Source organism: Ixodes scapularis, unplaced genomic scaffold, assembly GCF_016920785.2.
Source record: "Ixodes scapularis isolate PalLabHiFi unplaced genomic scaffold, ASM1692078v2 PGA_scaffold12__126_contigs__length_90152505, whole genome shotgun sequence".
NCBI lineage: Eukaryota > Metazoa > Arthropoda > Arachnida > Ixodida > Ixodidae > Ixodes > Ixodes scapularis.
The window spans coordinates 65789371-65806404 of NW_024609838.1; the positions used below are offsets into that span (position 1 = coordinate 65789371).

Consider the following 17034-nt stretch of genomic DNA (forward strand, 5'->3'; position numbering starts at 1 on the left):
AAGATCGCTAGTAAAATCACGCGATGCGAATCAGGTTTACAGTGTTCTGACAGCATGTGTTACTTCCTATCAGAAGATATTTTTTTTTACCAAAGTAAACCATTCAGTTGAAAGTTACGACGTGTCCTACCCAGATCTTCCTTCATTTCGTCCGTGTTTTTTTGGCGTATTATCCAGTCTTGAGGCGTATCGGTGTCAGGTGTTTTTCTCTGTCGCTCTAGTAGGACTCCGGCAGGGTGGGTAAACAGTCATGTCTCAATAATATGGATACCCTGCTATATAAAAAAAAAACATTTTTGGGGACCAACCGGGTAAATACCTGCATTTTGTTATGTTATTATGCACAGCTCACATTATGGACGCTTTTGGGTAGGAACGGGGGTGTCCATTTTCATGAGACATCACTGACAAATTCCCTAGCGTTGAAATTAATGACTCCATGCTCTGAAGCCGCGTCGCAGGCTTCTCCACCGAGCACCAATGCGTAGTGGTGGCATGGCAGATGTTTGTGGCTGCAGAACACACTACAGGCAAATGATATCCAATGTGGACTATCATGGATATTTGACGTTAGAATGAACCAACAAATAGGCCTAGATCTTGTCACAGATTTCCAACGATTCTTGTGCTTTGTTGGTTTCCGTTTTGAGTAAGATGCACGAGCGCCGAAAACACGAGCTCGGAAGGAAAGATACAGAAAAAAAGAAGGAAGGCGGAAGCTGCGCAGAGCTAGGCTTGGTGGTTGGAACAACAAACAAGGCTTCAGTGGTGTGGGAGGTCGAACCCCGAACAAGGCTTCGTCAGGATGGATGGTGGGTCGTGAGCATGCTTCGACGATGTGCGTGTGCTAGTGAGTGAGCGCTGTTTGGCACTATAAGCACCCAAGCCAGCACAACTTCTCGGCTCCGACTGGCGGCGCAAGAAACCGGACCACCAGCGACATCTTGAAACCATGATTCGACTTTCCTCATCCGAAATGTATGGCGCCTTTGATTTGGCTTCTGTTCGCTTTGTTACGCTTTCTATGCTTTTGTGATTTTCTTGCCGCGGTTACGAAGAGCGGAATGCTTGCAAGATATGTTATTTTCGTTTATTTTTTTTTTACAACCGTATGTGCGTCTTGTGCACCTTTTCTTTACTTTTGGATTTCATTACTAATAAAAAGTGTTCCGTAACACCAGGTACGACTCGCTCTCAATTCTTACTGCCTCTAAGGAAGTCCACCGTCTAGGCTTGACCCTAGCACCTGGACAGTGGTCCAATTCAAACTACAAGTTTGTTTGTCTATGGCATCTTTTCCAACCGAACCTGTGATAATCTGGCGTTCACGACAGGACTTGAACCTGCAGCAAGTTAGTCACAGGTTCGGTTGGAAAAGATCCCATAAACACAAACTTGTAATTTCATTTGGACCGCCATCCAGGTGCTAGGGCCACACCTAGGCGATGGACTTCCTGAGAGGTGGAAGGAATTGAGAGTGAGTCGTGCGTGGCATTACGGAACACTATTTAATAGTATTGAAATTCAGAAGTAAAAAAAAGGAGCACAGGACGCACACACAGTCGTAAAAAAAGAAATAAAAAAAGGAAAAGAATATATCTTGCAAGCGTTCCACTCTTCATAACCGCGGAAAAAAACACACAAAAGGTTCGAAAGCATCACAAAAGGAACAGAAGCCAAATCAAAGATGCCATACAGTTCGGAGGAGGAGGAGGAGAGTCCAATTACCCAGGCAGCACACTTGCTTGGGCTAGCTGGAGCCAGGATTGGGCCTTGGCCGTAGTAGACTGCGCCGGGACCGCCCAGGGGATTCGGTGAACCTGGCGTCTCACCGTAGTTCCCGGGCACCGGTATGCCACGGAACTGCCAGGGAAGTGATTTCCTTGGCGTTCCTTGTCTTTTCTTGGTCCGAGCAGACCAGTGTAGACAGTCGGCCGCCAACATTGGCGCTTCAGTGTGTTCATTGGCCCCAGGACTCTACGGAACTGCCAGGGAAGTGATTTCTTTGGCGTTCCTTGTATTTTGTTGGTCAGAGCCGACCACGGTAGACAGGCGGCCACCAACATTGAAGTCTTAGTGGCGCTTCAGGGTGTTCATTGGCCCCGGGATTCCATGTAAATGCCAGGGAAGTGATTTCCTTGGCGTTCCTTGTATTGTCTTGGTCCGAGCCGACCAGGGTAGACAGGCGGCTACCAACATTTATGGATTTTGTGGCGCTTTATTGTATTCACTGGCCCCAGGATTCTACGGAACTGTCGGAGAGTGGTTTCGGGTGTCGTTTATATTTGCAAGATTCAGCGCTCCAAGGAACGACGGACAATTACCGTCGTTCATTATTTTTTGGCTGTAGCTTGATTTTCATCGGACCCTGAAGTACTCGATACGGTCACTTTTACTTACATAAACTTAAAATGTGTTTTTAGCTTGCGCTTAAATTCATTTAATTCCATTCATTATCACATAGCCCGTGACATAGCTTCGTCCACGAATTCTGCGCTTAGACCTTTGGCCAGGACCTGTTTCCTCCTTTTCTTTTTAAGAGTATTGCGCTTGTCGGCGTGACGCGATCGTCGGGCTTTATTGACATGGCCGTGCCGACAGAAGATCGCAACCGCAAGCAGGGTTTACAAAACAGCACCATGTCTGATATAACAAAAACGCCAAAAACAAGAAACTGTTGCACTGCATATGTAAATTAGAAAAGACAATACAACACATTTAATCAGATTCGAGAGGCCGGTGTTTATTCCAGAACGGAGTAGCTAATCGCAAATCAGTCGGCGCTGCAAGAAAAAAAAAAAACGTAAAAAATGTTGCTCAATAAATCTGCATACCTTGCAGCGGTGTTCAATTATGCGTCCCTACAGACCCGGCGTTTTATTATTCTTTTTTCAGACTGAAAAAAATGACCGGGTGCTTGAGTCAAACTCACTGTTCCAGCTTTAAATAAATAACAACAATCAGTTTAACATGCTATGTAATTGCAGCATGACGGTCCGTTTTATTCGCGAAAACGAACTTGCCTCAAAAGCTTCAAGCAAAAAATGCTTTCTAAAACCGACATGTGCTAAGCCTTGAGACACGCAAAACTTCGACACGAGAACGGCTTAGATGTTGGCTGGTATTTCTAAGTTCAAGAAAAGGCAAGACTGCCCTCGCTGCACCTACGTCAAAACTTAGTGTCGCAGTATGAGAAACAGATTTTTAGATTTATTTAAAATGGGAACGGTCTATCTGACTCACCTGACACCGCCGACACGCGTGGAATGCGGTCCGCACGAACCGCACCACAAAGTTTCGAAAGCCTTGGCAACGCGTGGCGTAAAGCAAAAACGTTGTATATGCAGGTGGCGATAGTGATCAAGTACATAAAAAAGAAGTTTATTCCATGGAAAATCGCATTCAGTGATCAGTGATCGCATTAAAAAGGGGTCATGAAACGCGTTTCCAACTTTTTCCTGTTTAGCTTTCCTCCTCAACTCATAAATCGCGCATTCCACCAAACAGTTCAAAAAGACGAAAAGAGGGGAGGGCTCTGTTGCTTGGAATTTGGTTTGTGTAGCCGGACAGAGCCATTCTCCCCCTAGAAGATTAGCCCGTCGCTCAAAATTCAGACAAAAGTTGCTTTTCCCAACCCGTTCACCCCGAAGCTGACAGTGCTGTGGAAGCTACGTGCTCGTTGGGCCAGCCACACTTTTGCCACGTGATCACGCTCCTTTGCGCATACCCACGCGCAGAGAATGAGGTCAGGTGATGAGAGGGAGGCGGCTGATTGGTCCGGTAAGCGCGTAGCTTCCACCACAATGTCAGCTTAGGGGTAAAGGGAATAAGTGAGGTCCGGTTTCGTGTGACGTGTGTTTGGACCCGATGATAAGCTTTTGGGACCGCGGATCTAGCTTTTGGGAGCGCGGATGTATCACAGTGAAAGGATGAGAGCTTACGAAGGGGAGGAGGTACGCAATAGTCCGCTGTGTTTTCAAATTTTCGCACTGAAAGTTAGGCTTTTGACTTTCTACCTTTTTTCTTTCGGCCCACTGAACGATTGTCCTGTTAGTAAAATCCCAATCTAAAATGATTTTTTCCAACCCAAAATACGTTTCATGGGCCCTTTAATGTCACTGATGCGTACAATGCAAGCAATCGAAACAAAACAAGGGATACCGCGAATATAAATATTGATTTACATTTTTATTTTCATCTCAAAATTAAGCACTCCGGATTTTAATCCGCGTTTTGATAAGTTCCACGATAGGCTTAGCTTAGGCAGTTAAAACATAGATTTATCCTGCCATCTACTACACAACAGAAAATATGTGGCAATTATTTCTTTGTTCTATGACTCTTTATTCTCTCTTTCACCATAAATGCGAGCGAAGGAGAGCTCGTGACGTGTCAACATCGATCTCACATTGCTTTCGCTCGCACTGAGCGTGAAACGAAGTGCAGGACATGTAGGACACGTTTCGGCCGTGCACGGCCAACACCACCTAGACAGAAGGCCTCCACACGCGTCATCATAGTCAGATCGATCGAGGCGAGAGATTGGGCACGAGTGCTGCGTCAGTGTTCGGCTGCGGCTCGTGGCCAATCAGCGCGTCGAAGGTCGGGCTCGGGTCCAATAGCCCACCGAGCGCGATCCGACTGTGATGACGTTTCATAGAAGAAGAGGAAACCATGCGGAGGCCTTCTGTCTAGGTGGTGTTGGCACGGCTCGACGTGTTTTGATCTAATTTGTTCTACGTCGTCAAGGTTAGCGTAACTTCTGCAGGGCTTCAATTTTGTCAAAGCCGGGGTGAGCACGTGCAAAGTAGAATCAACGCAAAGCCTCGTGAGCGTGCCCTTGTTAGTTTCCTGAATGCGCTGATCACGTGCGCCGAAAACAGCCTGTAGCTATCCCAGGCAGCACACAGTATTGGGTCAACATTGGATTTGAGGTGGCAAAGAATGGCCCAACAATGGCCCAACTGAGCCATATGTTTCCCAATATTGGAAACACATTGGACAATAATGGACTATCAAAGCCAATGGTTTCCCAATATTGGTGATACGTTGGCATAGGCTGGTCAACATTGGACTGTCAAAGCCAATAGTTTTCCAATATTGGATATATGCCGGCATAAGTTGTCCAATAGTGGACTGTCGGAGCCACTAGCTTTCTGATATCGGCTATACGCCGGCATGAGCTGTCCAATATTGGACTGTCTAAGCCAATAGCTTTCCTATATTGGATACACGCCGGTATAACCTGTACAATATTGGACTGTCAGAGCCAATGGTCTTCCGATATTGAATATACGCTGGCTTAAGCTGGGTAATATTAATCTGTCAAAGCCAAGAGTCTTCCAATATTGGTGATGTCTTGGTATAGGCTGGTCAATATTGTACTGCCATAGCCAACGGCTTATCAATATTTGTGTCGCCTAGGCTGTAGACCAGCGACCCTCTTTTTTGCATTGCAAAGGTAGGAAATTGAAAAAGAGTCATTCATGAGCTCGCTCGGGCCAGAATTTTATTTAGCCAACTTCATGGGGCGTACGTCGCCGGCGCTTTATAACCGCGATCACAAATACGTCCTTAGCTGCCTATAGGACTATTGCAGTTTTTTGATGGCCTCTCTCCCTTCGCATTGCCTTACCTCGGCGGTGACAACTAAATTCCGTTTTTTAGATTTAAGTATTTTTGTTTTTTCCAATGCATTTTGTATGTATACGTAGCGATAACGTCTAATCTTTGTCCATGACCCTGCCATGTTTGTATTTCTTTGTGCGTGCTCTATTTTTTATATTTAATGTTTCCGTGCATATTTAGTCATTGTCGACGCAGGTGTCAACAAACATAAAGCCGCCGCTTACGCCGCAACCGAAGTGACTTCTACTTGTATTTTTACGAGAGTCTATCGCGCTATAAAGTCATATAGACCCATCAGAGAAAAAAGCTCCACCTGTCGTACGCAAGAGCAACTAGTGGCAGCCGCCATGCTGCAGGATAGTGCGCGCCGCTGCATACGCTGCGTTGGCCGTAGACGCTATCAATTCCTGCCCACGATGCCAACGTACTGCTGCGTACCCCTCTGTAAGCAGAGTGGGTATCTGGACAAGTCTGGCGTTAAGGTACGTATTCGGAAATGTACTCGTTACCGGTTGACGGCGGCGTAGCCGCGCAAACGTTTCCCTGCTGAAGTGCAAAAACGGAACACGAACCGTTCTCACGCTACGCTTCCTTGGGTGTTTGAGTCAGGTGTTTTTAATCTCACTTTCTTGCGTTTGGAGGTGGAGTTCTCAAGTTTCAGCTAGCTTGAAGAAATCAAGGCGTCAAATACAAATATAATGTTGCTCGTGGTATCGCTTGTGGACGTGACAGCTTTGCGAGCGCCTAGCTTCAGGTATGCACGAGCTCGCGGTGCTTCAAACTTGCGCGTGTAAATTATGTTAGGTACGCATGAAGCCATACGACCTGACGCTTTAACCTGCCTGTAGTGCAGACATCTGTGCAGCGCGTGCTTTATGCAAAGCAACATGCACGCGCTTGCAACTTCTGCTTCACTGCAAAATTTGCTGCTCTACATTTTTCAACTCTAAAATCCCCCTCAAGAAAAAGGGACTCGACGCATCAAGTAGGAACTTGTGTCGAATACGTCCTTTACTGGTTAACTTGCGCATTGAAATTTTAGGTCTTAATTCCAAGTAAAAAAACCCGATTTGACGAGCGACGAGTCAAGCGACGACACAAGCGACGAAAGTCGGCCACGAGCAACGAAAACGTTTCACTGTCGCTTGTTGCGTCGCTTGGTTTGGGATTTCTAGAAAACGACGCTCATCGCCTTGGTCGCTCGCTCGTCGCTTTTATGCGGTGTGCTTCATCGCGCGACTGTCCGAGCGACAGCGAAGCGGGACCCCTGCGCCTGTTTTGTCGCACATCCGGAGAGTACTGGCAACTTCTAACTACAGCCTGTAAATTATAACCGGTTCCTATAATTTTTTGATGACATGCTTGATGTCGTAACTACAAGGATCTTAGTAATTACTTTTTCTTGCGTAGTTGGCCTTTATAGATGCGGCGACCACGAACCTCTCAACGAGAAAGTTGTAACTTCTGTCGAATCGTCGTTCCGAGTCCGATCGGCTCTTGAAGAAGCGATATACCTCATCATCTTTAACGGCTGGGAGCTGGGAAAGGTCGTTTACCCAACCCGTGATCGGGAAAACGCTACCTGCAGCCATACAGAGGCGAAGGGATCGACGAAACAAGAACGCTACAGTCAAAACAACGATGCCGGCCGCAACAGGGTCCTTCCCAATGGCGCCGGCCGCCCAATGTTGTTGGACTCGCTCAGCGGATTTTCGCTGTTGCCAGATTTTTTGAAAGGGGTCTATTTTAAACTCGAGTGAAGTCTCGAGAGGGTTGCTTTGACTGCCAGTGCACATGTCATCAGTGTAGGCAGAGCAACGACGTAGCAATCGCGACGCGAGAGCATACTGCGCCTCGATCTGGCCGGCCGCGCTCGCTCTGCGGAAATGTGAGCGTGGGACTCTCGAGCCCCGTTAGATTACTGAAGCTGCAAGACGCTACTTTGTTGTCGCGAATCATTAGCACTTCGAACGGTCGCGAAGCCGTTGCGCCCGGCGTACCCTACGCAGCATCTTTCAGAAACCGTTCCCGCAGCATCGCAACCTTCTGACTGCGAGCGTCGGCGATTCATCGTGTGTTGAAAGTCGGACGATGTGCAGTTCGGGGTGTCTTTTATGTGTGACTCTTTCGTAAAAAAAATTGAAGTTTAAAAACGCGAACCTAACAGTGTACAAACAGTTTTAAATTTATTGATAAAAAATATATTTATATATTTATAGATATATTTGTGTACATCGTGCGCAAAAAATAGTCGCGCTTAGTTCTTCATTTTAAATTATAATGTAAGTTATACGACGCAAAACATACTGTTTCCAAACTTGCCCCGTTTAGAAACACTTTTGGACTGGACAGTTTCTTTAGAAGTTCGAAAGCTGACCTTCAAAGAGCTGTCCTGTTAAATCGGTATTGACAGCAGGGTAGACGCTATGCGTGTTTAAGGCCAATCGTGTCTCCGGTTAGGGTCACGTGACTACTGTCTCGAAGCTGGTAATAAGGCAGAGCACGGAACCTGCCTAAAGCACAAGGTCACGCATAACATCTACTGCACTATCAATCTTGGGTAGAAGTGACAAATTCTCTCGCTCCGTTTTTTGTTGAGATGCCCCTGAAGATTAGCCTTTGTAAGCGCACCCCACCCCCGTTCTGGCCTGCTTGCTTTGTACTCCTTCTCTCTTTTTTCTGTCTCTCCCTAAGCTGAAGGCGTAGTGACGGTGCGTACACGCCGGACTTGAATCCGCTCTCTGTGCGCGGGTAACGGCAGAAGCGTGATCACGTGTTTTGACGGATGACGCATTAAGCGGGAAACACATGTACGACGAAACCTTCCGATCCGACGTGCGGACTGCCGGAATGACTTTGGGGGGAGAGGGTGTTCGTAGCATCGGAGTGCGGTGAAAACCCTCGCCTCCGACCGTCGTATTGCGCGGTCGGACTATAGACCGTTTTATCGTGGGTAGCGCCATTTTGAGAGCGAGAGAGAAAAGGGGAAAGGGCTACCGGCGCTTTCCCCCTTTCTGATTGTGTAGAAAGAGTAAAAGTCCCGGATGAGAGGCTTGGCCGGTGTAGGCTGTCTGCTGTGCCCCAACTTCTTTCGCGCTTTCTTTTCTGTTTTAGACTCGCAAACTTAATTAGAGCCACGGGTTTCGATGGCAACAGTCCGTCGGTCATCGGGACACCATTGCTCGGTCAGAGGGTGCACGAATAACGACAGAAAGCGTCGAATACCGCCCAAGGACCTCGTAGCTTGCATGGAATTCGGCTAGGCACGTGCGGCTGCAATGTTTGGAAGCTCCACCGCTTTCCGCGTGACTGGAAATGATGAACCATTCATAAATTTTTGCTTGCAATAGGCCCCTTTCAACGCAGCCGTTTTTAGTAATGAACTATACTCTGTTTCATACTTAGCGTGCAACGCTGTCAAAGCAGGCGCGAGCGTGGGGTTTGATCTCTTTGATCGTTTGCACGCGTTCTCGCGCAAGTAAAACCATAGATGAAGCCACGCGCTCGTGCCAGTAGCTTTGACAGCGTTGCACGCTAAGTATGAAACAGAGTATAGCGATACACGAAACGGGAACCTCAATTAACTTTTGTAAACACCCGGAGCTGCTACAGATCGTTTTGCTGCGCTGCTTCTATCTTGCGTATCCGTGTTCTCATATTTCATTGTGGCTGAACGACGAAGACGTTCTAGATGTGCTTATATCGAACCGCAGAAAGCGTCAAAGCAGCCACGAATTATTTTACTATTTGATGCAATATTTTGAGTACTAACTTCCGATTTCTATCACTGACACGTTCGCTGCCGCTGTTCCCCCCGTTGCCGCACTGGCGGATGCCATGACACGAACAAAGAAACGTACACACTGGGCTCGAAGACGCAGATCGCAACACACGAGTCGTACCCTGGAGCGACTATCCAGCACTTCAAAGCGCCCAATCAACGGAAACAACCCAAACAACCCACCAGCGGCACTCCAAGGAGCGCTTTTGCCGGCTCTCTGGTATCGCACATAGGATCGCTATTCAGGAAAACCGATAGAACTACCTTTTCAACAATTTCTAGCCTTACCCGGCGGCGGAAATAAGCCTTCAACTAAGTATTGTAAATGATGAAATCGAGTGAGTCACCACTGCAAATTATCAATATTAAGATAAATTCAGTTACAAAATTTTACAAGCTGAAACAGCAATTATCACGAGAAAACTGGCACGCACCTTGCGAGCGTACCCCATGTTCATCGGCGGTACAGCGTTCGGTGCGCGCTCCATTCACAAGCTGTTCCGAGCACAGTCGAGAAGATGGTGTTGAGGAAATGTCTTTTCGGTTTACGAACGCAATCCACTGCCGCCAAGACCGGGGTCATGTGGAAAGCGATGGAGCTTAAAGACACTGCAGCCGCTCTCGCCTTGCCGGATTCATTGCAAGCTACATAGGTCCTCGGACAGTATTCGACGCTTTCTGTCGTTATTCGTGCACCCTATGACCGAGCAATGGTGTCCCGATGACCGGCGAACTGTTGCCATCGAAGCCCGTTACTCTAATTAAGTTTGCGAGTTCAAAACAGAAAAGAAAGCGCGAAAGAATGTGGGGCACAGCAGACACCCAACACCGGCCAGGCCTCTCATCCGGGACTTCCACTCTTTCTACACAATCAGAAAGGGGGAAAGCGCCGGTATCCCTTTCCCCTTTTCTCTCTCGCTCTCAAAATGGCGCTACCCACGATAAAACGGTCTATAGGCCAGTACGGCTCAAGTTTCGCAGCGCGTATGCAGCGCCGCTTTCTCCCCTGGCGGGCTTTACTCACATTTCAGCGGCGTACACGGCGCACGCTCTTTCCGGAGGTTCGCTTGTCGTACGCTTATCGCTGCGTCGCCGTGATGGATACTAGCGCGCCGAAGGCGAAAAGACAGGGCACTCGATATTGTTGTGTAGTTGGCTGCCACAACAGCGTGTTAAACACGAAGAAAAAAGAGCCTCCCGTGAAATTTCCCGGCAAGTGGTTCGAGACGGACCGCCGAGAAGCCTGGATTAGGGCTGTGCGGAGGACAAAGTGAGTGACCGTTTCTCTGCCTTTCTCTTACGATTCAGTAGCTCAACTACACTAAGTTACCTTGTTTTTTAATAGGCCTGATGGCTCTCCGTGGCTGCCGAAAAAAGACTCACGAATATGCAGCACGCACTTCGTAAACAACGCGAAGAGCGAGAGCCAGGCTAACCCATCCTACCTGCCGACTTCGTTTCCTGACGCTTACAAAAGGCGGCGGGTAAGCGGTAGAGGCACGAGAGGTAAGGTGAAGCGGAGAATCGAACACCTTTCGCACTGACTCAAACGCACCCTCCTTTTACCGCAGGTGGGCGAAGCGGAGTCGATCCGCTGCTCGAAGTTCGACCCCGCCACATTCGCCCGAGGGGTCTTTCCCCGTGGTGCTGACGAACGTGTCGGCGAACGAGAGCTCGCTAGACACGAATGCTCCCGCCTTAAGCGCGAAACACATGTACGACGAAACCGTCCGATCCGACGTCCGACCGCGCAATACGACGGTCGGAGGCGAGGGTTTTGAACGCTCTCCGATGCTACGAAAACCCTCGCCTCCGACCGTCGTATTGCACGGTCGGACGTCGGATCGGACGGTTTCGTCGTACATGTGTTTCGCGCTTTAGAGGAGGGCTTGCTGCTCTTAGCTGAGGTGGCGGTCGACGCTCAGCAGCTGCCGTTGACTTGCGTCGCGGTTAGTTGTCTTTTATTTTGTGGTTGTCTTACAACGTACTGGAAAGTTGATGACGTTATTACACTCTTTATCTTTTTTCTTTCGAACTTTGCAGGAGACGCAGACAGATCCTGTGTACCACAAGGGTCCTTTGCAGCTCATGCTGTCTGCTACCGATGGAACTCATGGGTCCAAACAAGTAGGGCTGGGCAATTAATCGATTAACCTTCCGATTAATCGATTAAGGCTTTAGTCGCGATCAAAATTTTTAACCGGTTAATCGATCACTTAATCGGTACTCAAAAAGAAGTCAACTGGACGCACGTATGGCTCTATCCTGGACGAACTGCCCGAACTAGGGGTCGTGACTCATGCACCCCCCCCCTCCCCCCTTTAAAGGAGCGATGCAACAATTTTTGTACTTTGCGCAAATACCGCTTAAAACGGATCCCTAACGTTAATGACCTATGAAACACGCGTTCGTTTTTCACCCCACGCAATAGAAGTCCCAGAAAAAAATTAAAGAAAAACGAGCAGCGTTCACCCCCTCAACTCGCAGCCAGAACAAGCGGCCACGTGATCTGGAGCCGATTATATGCCGCCAGTGTTGATCATAGCCATGCGCTGGGGTTGGCAAAGCGCAGGACATGCGCTGAGTTCCAGACATTGTTATGGCTCGGCTGTTGTCGTCGTTGCAGCGATTGGACACGGGTCACTACCCGAATGCTTCTCGAGCTAGCAATTGTCACGAGCCAAAGCCGAGTGCCCACGCAATGCTCGGGTCCAATCTATGAACCGCATTCAAATATCGTCACTTGGGTGTACTGCGATCCCCGAGTTACGTCATCAAATTTTGCAAAGGAGAGATTGAATGAAAATGATCGTTTTTGTCCTTGAAATTACACCGCAACAAAGAAGTTTCTTGGCCAATGGCGTTGCGTGAGAGTATCCTTGAGTCCCAGGTGTGCCAGTAAGCTCGTGTAGAGAGAAAAACATTCCAATTGAATATCGTTGCACAGCTCCTTTAAAGGGGCGGTGCAACGATTTTATGATTAAAACAATTTGCATCTCGTCATTTTTACGTTGTTTATCGTATCCCAGAGGATAGAGAAAACACTTCCTTTATTAAAAATGTCGCGATTCCGCTGCATAATCGCAAAGCAAAACTCGAGCTTTTTCCCCCACCTGCAGCCCCAAGTGGCAGTCGAAGGAACTACGGCGGAAAGATTACGTGACCTCGCTCGGCTCTAAGCTGCAGCATAGCGCCCGCTAATGTACGCAGAGAGAGGGAGGGGAAGCGTCCTCCGAGATAGCACACGGGAAGCTACACGGCACTCCGAATGACGTCACTGGGAGTGCGACCAGGTGTGACCCTGAAGGCTGGGAGTGAGTTGAGGGGTGCCCGAAATGCCAATCTCTATCTTTTTTTTACGCAACAACTAGGACACGCAGGCGAAATCGGTTTTCTGTTCTTTACTTCAGAAGTGTCAGGGGGAAACTTCCAGAAATCTTTGACCGAAGTCCGAAAATTGTTGCACCGCGCCGCGGGCGTGTATCCGGTCGTTCTGTCCCGAGCGGTGTTCCGTTCCCAGCCAGGTGCTATGAGCAAGGTTCAATTCTCGCGCTCGCGAAGCGTCACGTGTTCGAGGATATACATTACAGTTCTGCCGAGGTAAGACGAACAAGCCAGGCCCGCAATCGATCCTCGCCCGACCACGAAACTTTACGTGTTGAGGATCTATTACACATCCTGCCCAGACAAGACAAACAAGCAGAAAAACAAGCGGGAAAGCTAACAACGCCATTGACGCCATGGTTACTTGTTCCAGTATTCGTAAAAATGGACGAGTTCACGCTGAAAAGCTTCGGCTTAACGTAAACTCCAGCGGTGAAGTTTTTAACTCGAAGGAAGTCCACTGCATCATCTTCAAAAAGCCGTTTTCGTACAGTGGAAGCGTAAGTTTGCTTCAGTATCACCTACGAGCGAAGCACCTATGTACGCCACTGCAGTAAGGACCATCCGCCAAAACGCATACAACAACGCGTTCTCCGTCGAGGTTCCTTTCTCTGGAAAAACAAAGCATCGCCCAAGCCCTGACTTCTTTCCTTCCTGTCGGAGAATGTGGACAAATTTCTTTGTCTTCGGAGCTGGAGCAAAAATAAGTGAGCCTTTGAATCGTTGATCTATATATATATCCTCAATTCCAAATGTCCTTTGTGCCGTGTAACAGAGAGTAAAATAAGTCTTCAAAGTTGAAAGGCAAGACGATTTGTTGCCATTATTTTTAATATATTATTTATAAAAATCAACGCAACCGATTAATCGATTAATTAATCGATTAAAGGGTAGCGATTAATCTGGTTAAAATTTTTAATCGACGCCCAGTCCTACAAACAAGTCACTCACGTTGCTCAAGCAGACAAGGTGATTTTTATGTCCTCAATGCAACATACTTATAACTTGTTCGATAGGTTCATTGAAAAAGAAGTCAGAAAATTACAATTCAATTTTGAAACTTAAAAAAACAAAGCAATACATTTGTTGACACACTTACATGCTGTTCACCCCTCTAACATCCAGACCGGAGCTGCACTCATCCAAAGCATTTGAATTTGTATCGCCGATTAGTTCTGAAGTACTGCTTGCGCTACTTCTTTGGACCTTGTCTGACGGTGCCCAAGCAGATTTATTGTTAGAAATAGAGAAAAGTTTGGGTCTGCACGATCCACTTCCTTAAATTGAGCCATGTTACTGAGAGCTGAAATGAGGAAAGCTGATTAAAAGTTCCAGATACTTCTTAGTAAATCCTCGTTGAGTGGGTTACAGTAACTTCTGTCAGTTGAGCATTGTTGCACGAACTATGCATCAGTGAAGAAGCTGTTGCCACATCCATGTTTAGTGAAGCAGGGTGCTCAAATAACCTGTTCCTGCAACTTTCGAATTGCATGAAAGGTCAATATCCACTCAGTGTGCTAACTGAAGAATGTCAATGGCTCCTCGACATGTTCATTGAGAACTGTGCCACAACTACTTCCATCTTATGTCACTAGGCTCTAATGAGCAGTACGCTAAACACCATTACAGCTACAAAGCACTTTGGGTAGTTAATGCTCGTTTTGTTGCAAATGTTTCAAGGCTGGCCAAATTATTGCAGGGCATAAAATAAACATTGCCCCTCCTGTTAGTGACATTCGCTCAAAGCGAAGGTAAAGCGAATGAAGCTAAACGCAATAGAGCCATGTAGTAGACATTTATTGAAAAATATTCTTTCTTTTCTTGGAGTAGAGCAATGCTTTAAATATTTATGAATGGTCGATTTCTATTCTAGGTCACCCATCCTGAAAAGACGTGGGCAAGGAGGTGCGGCTTCCTTGGGTATGAGTCTCTGAAGTCGTCCGAGCAAACACTTCAGGACCTGTGCGGTGTAACAATGACGGTCTTCAGCATCTTGCTCAACCTTCTGCCCGATCAACGGTACAGGTCGTCAGATGTCACAAAAGAGGACAAATTGGCCCTGTTTTCGATTAAACTTAAGCTGGGTATAAGTTTAACGGCACTGGGTGCCATTTTCGGTGTAAGTAAGTCAACTGCCTCACGGGTGTTCAGGCTTACACTAGATTGTCTTAGTGTAAAACTAAATAAGTGGGTGTTTGTTCCCCCGCGGTGTGCAATTAAGGACACTCTCCCGGAATGCTTTGTTCAGCATTATCCCCAGTGCACATTTATAATCGACTGCACTGAAATCCGGACGGAAACCCCTACAGATCCAGAAGCACAACATTACCTTTACTCGAACTACAAGGGATCCTACACTTTGAAATTCCTTATCGCAATCCTTCCAAATGACATGGTGTCATTCATTTCGAAAGTTTACGGCGGCAGGCACTCGGACAGTTTCATTACTCGAGATTCTGGATTTTTGTCACTTATCGAACCGGGTGATGTGGTGCTCTGCGACAAGGGGTTCACTGCTATAAAAACCACCATGGAAGACGAGGGCGCTGTTTTAGTGATGCCTCCTTTCAATGTTGGAGGAGGGCAGCTTTCCAAGGAAAACATGGAGACTACTTTAATTATCGCCCAGGTGCGCATTCACGTGGAGAGAGCTATTCAGAGGCTGAAACTACACAATGTGTTGACAAACCGTGTGCCACTGACTCTAATTCCACAAATGGGAAAAGTGATGCAAGTCTGCAGTGCCCTCGTCAACATACAGAGCCCAATCATAAAGTTGTAAAGAATGAAGACGAGCTGTTTGGGAAATGACGTAATCGTAAACCACTAGAAAACAGTATCAAATAGTTGGGAACACCAGCGTTTAAAGCGTGACATACAATTTTTAAACATTTGTCAAATGTACAGACAATATTTTTTTGGAACACTTTGCTATGAGCAGTATTAAAAAAGCAATCACAAATAAAAGTCAGGTCTTTTTTTAGTGCATTTATATTGAAAAAAAAAGATACTGTATTTTTTGGTCAGTGCAAAAGATGTGCCAGCAGCACTCACGGCTGCAGAGGGACAGCCGCAGGACCTTAAAGGGGGGTGCAACGATATCCAGATTTCGGTCAAAAACTTGTGGGTGTTGCCCTCCGACACTTCTAAAGTAAAGAACAGAAAACCTATTTCGCATAAATGTCCTAGTTGTTTTGCAAAAAAAAAAGGGCAAATATTGGCCTTTTTGGCACCCTTCCACTCTTTCCCAGTCTTCGGGGTCACACCTGGTTTCCCTCCTAGTGACGTAACTCAGGGTGCAGTGTAGGTTCCAGTGTGCTTTCTCGGAGGACGCTTCCTCCCCTTCCTTCTGACATTAGCGGGCGTTATGCTGCGGCTTAGAGCCGAGTGAGGTCACGTAATTTTTTTGCCTTTCTTTCGGCTGCCACTTGCGGCTGCAAGTGGGGGGAAAAGCTCGACTTTGGCTTTGCGATTATGCAGCGGAATCACAACATTTTTAAATAAAGATGTTTTCTCTTTACTCCAGAACACGATAAACGACGTAAAAATGACGAGAGGAAAATAAGTGTTATTTTGCATTCTCCTAAAACTTCACTGACATTTCATTGTGTTTCCTCGACCGCATACCAGCATCACTAGGTGGTAAACAATAAAATGTTTTTAAAACCAAAGAAAAGAGAGACGTATGTCAATTTTTGGCTTATATGGGAAAAATAAGTTTTTCATTTAAGTCGTCTTCGAGTGTTCCTCAAGTAGGTAAGAGAAATAAAAGAATTCTAGTTTTGGAACGACCCCTGAAAGAAAGCTCATGTCTCTGTCTACAAAAATAAACTTGTCGTCCTGCTGGGGGCTCCAAGGATAAAACACTGCTCGACTGAGGTTCATGATGTAAAGCTGGAGCTGTAGTTGAGTATAGTAGCTGTGGGATTTCTTGAGGGTCGGCTTGCCAGCCTGGAACTCTATGAACTTCAGGACAGTTTTTCCCTCCTTGTCAATCATGGGTGCGTTCTCACACCTTTCTGGACACTTGATTTCCACGACCACAGTGTTTCCCTGGTACCGCATGAGCCCGTCGGGACTGCAAGCGAGCCATGGTTGCTCTGGCAGCACGACAAGTCCAGTCTGAAAGATTTAATGACTTCAGCTGATGGTGGCCCAAACAGGTGGACAAGTTAGGCCGAACACAAAGCTGCCAGGCTATGAACTATTGTTTATTTTCTTCCTAACAAAAAAACAAAAGC

The 17034-nt window shown here is 47.0% G+C and overlaps 1 protein-coding gene across 1 annotated transcript; it reads left to right on the forward strand.

Annotated features, from left to right (window-relative positions):
* The first annotated feature begins 10447 nt into the window (after positions 1-10447).
* LOC120840367 lies at positions 10448-15757 on the forward strand. Its single transcript, XM_040210863.3, has 4 exons — positions 10448-10679; positions 10755-10884; positions 13724-13762; positions 14667-15757. The coding sequence occupies exons 1-4, from the start codon at positions 10507-10509 to the stop codon at positions 15573-15575; spliced, it is 1251 nt and encodes a 416-aa protein (XP_040066797.1). The 5' UTR covers positions 10448-10506; the 3' UTR covers positions 15576-15757.
* The last annotated feature ends 1277 nt before the right edge of the window (positions 15758-17034 follow it).

Bases quoted from the DNA above. Each gene is read 5' to 3' on its own strand.
- LOC120840367 (XM_040210863.3), top strand. From the start codon at position 10,507: ATGGATACTAGCGCGCCGAAGGCGAAAAGACAGGGCACTCGATATTGT. The intron at 10,680-10,754 runs GTGAGTGACCGT...GTTTTTTAATAG, and splicing joins AGGGCTGTGCGGAGGACAAA to GCCTGATGGCTCTCCGTGGC. The intron at 13,763-14,666 runs GTGATTTTTATG...TTTCTATTCTAG, and splicing joins ACGTTGCTCAAGCAGACAAG to GTCACCCATCCTGAAAAGAC.